The sequence below is a fragment of the Myotis lucifugus genome, unplaced genomic scaffold, assembly GCF_000147115.1.
Source record: "Myotis lucifugus unplaced genomic scaffold, Myoluc2.0 scaffold_861, whole genome shotgun sequence".
Lineage (NCBI taxonomy): Eukaryota > Metazoa > Chordata > Mammalia > Chiroptera > Vespertilionidae > Myotis > Myotis lucifugus.
This window is the reverse complement of record NW_005871909.1, coordinates 125,702-132,965: the sequence shown is the minus strand read 5'-3', so window position 1 is coordinate 132,965 and position 7,264 is coordinate 125,702. Positions and strand designations below refer to the sequence as shown.

At 53.1% G+C, this 7,264-nt stretch overlaps 1 protein-coding gene across 12 annotated transcripts in view; it reads left to right on the top strand.

The window, feature by feature from the left end:
• Positions 1 to 272: 272 nt before the first annotated feature.
• PER2 (period circadian regulator 2) overlaps positions 273 to 7,264 on the top strand; it is a 32,641-nt gene continuing 25,649 nt past the window's right edge. For 6 of the 12 annotated variants that reach the window (XR_002827170.1, XM_023747387.1, XM_023747388.1 and 3 more), the window contains exons 1-4: positions 273 to 408; positions 4,461 to 4,895; positions 6,191 to 6,438; positions 6,920 to 6,982. Coding sequence is in view for 6 of the 12 variants with exons in the window: in XM_023747387.1 (XP_023603155.1) it covers positions 4,875 to 4,895; positions 6,191 to 6,438; positions 6,920 to 6,982 (332 nt within the window). In the remaining 6 variants the exon portion in view is untranslated. The other 6 variants (XM_023747397.1, XM_023747393.1, XM_023747389.1 and 3 more) reach the window with 5 other exon arrangements.

The window sequence follows — 7,264 nt, the reverse complement described above, 5'->3', positions numbered from 1 at the left end:
AGTGGAAGGGACCACTCGGGAGGACGAGGAGGGGGGCAAGAGAGCGCCGCGTCTTCATTGAGGAACCGACGCGGTGAACATGGAGTTCCATGTGCGTCTTATGTAAAGAGAGCGACGGGCACCGCGGCCAATGGGTGTGCGACACACGCAGGCCAGCCTCCCTGGTATGCAAATGAGGATTCATCGCGACCAATGAAGGGCGCCGGGGGCGGGCGCAGCACGCGAGGTCACGTTTTCCACTATGTGACAGCGGCAAGTCAGCGGCAGCGGCTGCGAAGGCGGGCTGCGCTGCGGCTACACGCTGCTCACTACGCGCTGCTCTCCGCGGCTGCGATAGCGGGCGCCAGTTCCAGTTCGGCGGACGGACGCGCGAACGGACCGGCGGACAAGCGAGGACGCGGCTCCGCGGTAAGTGCGCGGCAGGGAGGACTAGCGCCAGGCTGGGGCGCCGATCGCCGTCCGGACGCCGATCGCCGGCCAGACGCCGGCTCGCTGGTTACGTAACCGCCGCCGGCCGGCGCGGCCTCGGGCGGGCGGGTCGTGGTACCGGCGGGCGGCCTCCGAGCGAAGGCGGCGATTCCGCCAGCCCAGGGAAGCTCGATCCCAGAGCTTCCTGGGCCATTTGATTGCTTCTTGGCTTGAGACTGGCCTGGGGTGCGTGGTGGGTACTGTTATCCCCATTTTGAAGATCAGGAAACAGGTTCAGAGAGGTTATGCAACTTGTCTAAGGTCACGGAGCGGCTGTGACACCACGCCGGCCTGTCCTTCTCTAGGTGATTTTCTTCTATGAACCCTCCCACGCCCAGAGTGGAGAGGGCCGGAAAGGTGAAGGCAACCAAGGGTCGGTGCAACTGTCTCTGGGAGCGCAGAGGGCCCCTTCGGAAGCTGGCTTCCTGCTCTGAGACCAGAGAGCCAAGTCTCCAGCTAGGGAAGGGCCACTGGTGGGCCTGGGAATCCTGGGGGCAGGAAGACCTCACCTCATGCTCACCCCCTATGCCCACCCTGGATTTCCCTGCCTTTATTCTCTCTCCCCAGCTTGGGTAGAAGAGGGGGTCCCACTGTGATACATCAGTCACACCATCCTTCTTGGTGTCCCTTTGGCTGCCAAGTCCCAGACATAGGCCAAGGGGCAGGTGGCAGCCTGCTAAACTCTCCAGGAAGGCCAGGGTAAGGGATGACAACTTGGTTGCCATGGTTTCTGTAACCCACGCAAAGAAACCAGTTTGGGAAGCTGATTCATACTCAAAGAACAACGGAGCCAGCAGGTGCCCTGGAAATCATCTAGGGTAACCCCTTGGCTTGACGGATGAGGCCACTGGAGCCCAGATCCCTGCTAGGCACACATCATAGCCAGGCCAGGCCTGAGCTCAGGGTGTCTGCAGGGTCCTCCCATCAGCCTGAGGGTCATGAGCTGGGTCAGGTTGAGCTTCTGAGGTTCCATGAAGGCCTGAAGTTGGGTGCTGACTCCCTGAGAGGGCTGGAATTTGGGAGGAGGGGCCTCAGATCCCCAAATGTTAAGAGCCCTAGCAGCATGGCAGAAGCCCCCATGAGTACCTCTCACCTCCCCGGTCTGACACAGCAAGGCTACTGACTTCCCTGGCTGCAAATGGGAGATGCTCCTACCCTTACCCAGGGTGTCTGGTCCCAGGCTGATTTGACTAGGAAGGAAACAGAACTCTACCTGAGGCTTTCATTGGCCATTGAGTTTTTAAATACAAGGCTAATCACTTTCTATAAGGTGCGTGGGTAAAATAGGAAAAGGACTCCTTTTTAAGTGGAAGCTACGTGATATGCTAACACAGGGATGATATCGTGGGTGTCTGCAGTTCTCTGTCATCGTCATCCTTGTGTGATTCACTGGTACAGCAGGGGCGCAGCTCTGGCTTTCTGTGGAGACTGGATGCTGGGTGCAGAGGGGGAGCCCCGCTGCCAGCTGCCGCTGGGTGACTCAGATCCCCTTCTGGGACTCAGTTTCCTTCTGTGTAAGAGGGGCTCAGGCTGGGCCATCTTTGAGGTCTGTTTCAATTCCTAGGTTTGTGGATTCCTCTCACTCTAAGGATGACTTCCCCAGGCACCTGCACAGATTTCTGACACAGTCTTGCTTTCAGGCCACATGAGGTTACTCTGTGAAGGCACATCCCCTGTGAGGCATGTCTGCCTGCTTAGAAGGAAACAGGAAAGTTTCCTTTCATTTGTACTATTTCTGATGCACACACTTAACTTTTAGAAAAATCCTGGCAGGCACACCTCTGTGTTTAAATGATGATGTAACTTCTCTGGGCCTCAGCAAACCACAGGCTCTGTCAGGTCATTGAGTGCCTGGCAGGACCTCTCAGCATTTAGTCTAAAGAAAGAGTGATGCCGAAAACTACGTCTGAGGCAAAACTCACTAGAAACACACAACCCCAAAGCTATGCAGATGCCCTGTGCCTCTCCCTTGTAGACACTAGTCCACCTGCAGACCCGGCAGGGGACCTGAAGGTCCTGACAGGGGCCTCTGTCAACTCTTTATGCTCCTTTGTGCACATCAGAACAAGTTTGTTAGTGTGTTTCCAAGTCTAGTGCAAATCAGAAGCAGTAAAGGACCAGGTGAGCAGCCACCGGCTGTGGGCAGGAGTCAAGGCCACTGGCGGTTCTGAAGGCAGAGGGGCTCTAGCTCTTGAAGGCCTTGGGGGTTCCTAGTGCTCTTCTCCCTGGGGTGACAGTGAAGAGAGTAAGAACAGCTCGCTGTTCACAGGCACTGGGGCAGCCGGCTCCCTGAGTGCCACAGCTGGGATGCTGACGCTTTTGCTTTGTTGTTTTAAATCTGTGCTGCTCCATGTTTGGGATGTCACCAGGCAGAGCTCAGAGTGTGGAGGTTTCTAGTGAGGTCAGGACGTGCGTCTCCCCAGCCTCCTTCCCCTCCATATTTGGACGCTGCCGTCACATTTTCCTCAGTTACCCAGCTGTTGCCATGGAGAGCACGGTGTTTGTTTAGCAGGACAAACATTTTCTTCAGATTACAGCAGGCTGGCCTCGGGGACTTGGCTCCTACCAGGAAGACACAAACGTATTATAAATCTTGGGTTGTAACATACCGCCAGCTTGTGGACACGGAACACAGACTGTGAGATCCTGTTATATAAAGTGCAAAGGCAGGCAGGATTAATCAGGCTGTGAGAAGTCAGACTGGTGGTGTGTGACCAGGATTGGGTGGTGGCTCGAGGACCATCAGGGGTATCTGGGGGGCTGGGGACACAGGTGCTCAGTTTGTGGACATATATCAAGCTGTGACCTTATTATTTGGGACTTTTCTGCATGTATTTATGCTTTCATTTCAAAAAGCCAATTGCCTTAAGTGATTGAGCTGATTTCTGATTTCCACAAGGAAATGAACTTCCCCTTAAGCTCAAGGCTATTGAATGAGAGCAGCCTTTACCTGTCCTGGGGTGGCTATGATGGGTGGAACTGGGGCCCAGGCTATGCTTTCGTTCCCTTTTTTGTTTTTGTTTTTTTACTATTTCTTATGGAACCTCTTAAAGTATGACAGTAGAGAGGATAGTGTAATGAATCCCCATGAACCCATCGGTCAGCTTCAAAGAGTTTTAGCTCTGGCCCCCTCCTTCCATCCCTACCGTTTCCCCCTCCTGTATTATTGTGAAACCCATCCCAGACTGTGACCTCATTGCAGACTGCACTTTCTAACGGCCCTCTGTGCGGCAGAGGCAGCCCTTGCCACCAGAGGTGTGATAAATGACCTGAGTCAAGTCCTGAGCTTAGCCCCTTTCCTTGGGTCTGACTGTTCTCCAGGGACAGAGCCAGCGTGTAGACATCTGTGAAGGGGGCAGCAAAGGAACCTCGAGGGGCAGGTGTGCAGGCCCCAGCTTCTCTAGCAACCCCTTTGCTTCCTGGGCCCCTGGCACCCTGGACCATGAGCACCACCCCCAGAACTGGAAACCCAGCTTTCCCGGAGCTCCCCAGGGCTTGGGCAGTGCTGGCATGAGCAGGTGCTCCATAAATGTTTGTGGAAGGCAGGAGGCAAAGTCTGATTTGATGGGCACATTGGTTTTGCCAACTTGGCAATTTGAGGTCGGTCCATTAGAGCTGTCAGTGCTGAGTGATGCATTTTCTGGAAAGATGAAGTTTGGGATGATTTGGTTTGGTTTGTTGTTTCACATTTCTGCATGCTCGCTTGACCCTCTTTGCAAAAAAGATTGTCTTCCACCTAAGGTAATCATGTGACTCCTACTCAGTGAGCCCTACTCAGCCTCCCCGTGCTGGGCCATGAAAGCCAGGAGCTCCTGCAAGGAGCTAAGTGAAGCCCTCAGGGCGTGATGGAAGCAAAGTGTGTGGTACTCTTTCCTGAGGATGTCTGTACGCCTGGGGTGGGGCCAGCTGAGTTCTTAGTCCTTTACATACAGCCAGAGATAGCTCTCCTGGCAATGAAATATCTCCTTTTAAACAAATTACTTCTGTTACAGTGTCTGTGTTCCCATCGTAATGGACAGTGATGATGAAAGCTAGCCTCTGTTGGATACTGACTGCATCCCAGACACCTTGTATGGGCTGCATCCTTTCACCCTCCCAGCAACCAGTAGGAGGCAGGTGCTACTGTTGCCCCATCTGACAGATGAGGAAACAGAGACAGGGAAGGAAACTTGCTCAAGACCACACAGTCAGAAAGTGGGAGACCCACTGAGGCCCCCACCACCCAGGAGCTACTCATGTAACCACTCAGCCTTCATAATTCACTCAGCAAAAAAGGACTGGCTGCTTGTCTGAGGAGGACTGCAGGATGACATAGGAGGTGTCCAGGAAGTTGGGTGGGCAGCCCCTTGGCAACTCTACTGAACCATAGCAAGAGCCCTCTGAGAGATCTTGCTTCCACCTTGCCCATGCCCTGCAACCCTGTTAAAGTATGAGTCACATCTTGCACAGAATAAAGCCAGAGTCCAGGTTCTGCCACTTTGATGTGCAGATCTGGCTCTGACCTAATATCACCCTCCTCTTGCCTTGCCCTCTGCTCCAGACTCAGCCATCTTCTTCAAACTCCCTGCCTCAGGACCTTTGCACTTGCTATCCCTACCTAAAATATTCTTCCTCCGCATCCAGCTAGCCTGCTCTGTCACTCTGTTCAGTTTGTCTTCGTTCAGGTTCTTTTAAAAGCAAAGTCTGGGTAGAGGGTTACACTTTACTGAGAGATGCACTCCCAGGGCAGCCATGGTGAGGGAAAGGGAAATGAAGAGGAAAAGGCAGGACACACACGTGATGACGTCCTAATGATGAGGCCCTGCTTCACGGACACCCAGCATATCACTCAGCCCCTGGAGATCTCATCAGCAAGACTACCCCCCCCAAAAAAAAAAGAAAGAAAGGAAAAGAGAGGAAAGGAAAGGACAGACAGAAAGCTTCAGAACGCTCCAATCAATGGAGGGATGGAGAGAGGACTTAGCCGCTGACCTGTCCCCTGTGGCCAAAGTTCACCCCAGGGAGTGTGATTGCTCTTGGGTCCAAATGCAAATTAAGTCACATCAGTCTGTACTTACAGTGCAGTGCTTCAATGGTTCCTAGTCGTTTCCCAGGTAAATTATGTGTAATTTATGTGTAAACTCCTCGCTGGCCCCCCTCCCTTCTGCACTCTGCCTACTTCTGCACTCCACTTGGATCCCCTTCGTCAAGCACTGGAAATGCCTGCAGTGCCTGGGACTCATGTGCTCCCCACCTGCTCTGCCCTCCTCACGGAGTAACACCCGCTCCTCACAGCCTCACCTCTCCCCCTGCCTGCAGCCTGGTTTCAGGGTCTCCTGTAACTTGTGATACTCAAGATTTCTGAACCCAGCTGCTCCCCATATCACCTGGGAGACCCCAGGCAACCTTAGGGTCCCAGGCCCTGCCAGCCACTCAGTGGGAACCTGTGTATTTCCCAAAGTTCCCACATGCTGGGCAGTGGTCATCAGTGCTCTTGTTGCCTTCTCATGAGGCCATCAGCAGCTTGCCATGTCAGGGCTGTGGCTGCCTAATTCAATTGCCTTCCGAATTCACAGCAGGTGGGAGCTCAGTGAATAAGAACAAACAAAAATACCCATGAGGTACCTGCGAATGACCCTGACTGCTACCCCCTCACTTGGCAAAATATGGAGAAAGACCCTGATGGGACAGCCATGGAAAGGCTGCACTCTTTCTGGCTGACAACGTTTCTCTCGTTTGCCAGCTTCCTTCAGGAGCCAACATGAATGAATTTGCTGGATTTGCCCCCAACCCCAGTAGCCCCACAAAGGCGCCCATGGAGCCCACACCCAGTGGGGTCTTGCTCCAGGAAGATGTCGACATGAGCAGTGGCTCAAGCGGAAATGAGACCAACGAGAACTGCTCCACAGGGCGGGACTCGCAGGGCAGTGACTGTGACGACAGTGGCAAGGAGCTGGGGATGCTGGTGGAGCCATCCGATTCTCAAGAGAGGTAGGGGCAGCCGGGGCCGTGCAGGCAAGGCCCTTGTTTGTTTTTTCAGGGTCTCATTCTGTTGTCATTTGATTGCTTTACCATCTTTAAATCATGATGATCAACTTTTTCCAGATTTTTGAAAATCTTGTTAACTTAGAATAACTAAAATGTACTAGGGTTTGTCCTTCCTAATGATGCCACTTGGCCATTGAAGATCCGATTGCCAACAGATCGGTAGTGCATAATGAGACCTTAGGAGGCGGCGTGTCAGGTAACCTCGCCTGCAGCTGAGTGCTTTGTAGAACATGAACTTGCTCCTTTAGCACTGGCTCTTCATCTCCCAATACCTACTTTTCCTGGTCTCTGAAGGTTTTGTTTCAGTTTTACCTTAACCTCATGTTTCTCACTGTGGTGTGATCCAGCCTGTTATCGCCGATTAGATGGGGGAGCTGTGGATGGAACAGTCTCTGAGTTCTGTCTTTATTTCTTGTCCTTATAGTCCAAGTGCCTACAGCCTGATGCTGGCGAAGTCTGAACACAACCCATCTACAAGCGGCTGCAGGTAAGGCCAGTTAGAACCTCCTTGACTTAGAATCTTTGGAGAAACCAAAAGATTTGTCCTTGGAGGTTAGGTTTGGGGGATATGTGACTTGTTTTAAGCTTCTTCTAGAACCTATCGGTCTGTGTTGTGAACCCAGCTGTGCCCTTCCAGACACGACTGTCCCTGCACGCTGCCTGGAGCCCCCCATGTTGCTCTGGGTCTATTGCTCCTCCAGCTCTATCCAAGCAGACCTTGTCTGCGTCTGAGACCTGTTCATCTGGAACTTCCTCACCCTGTTTAGGT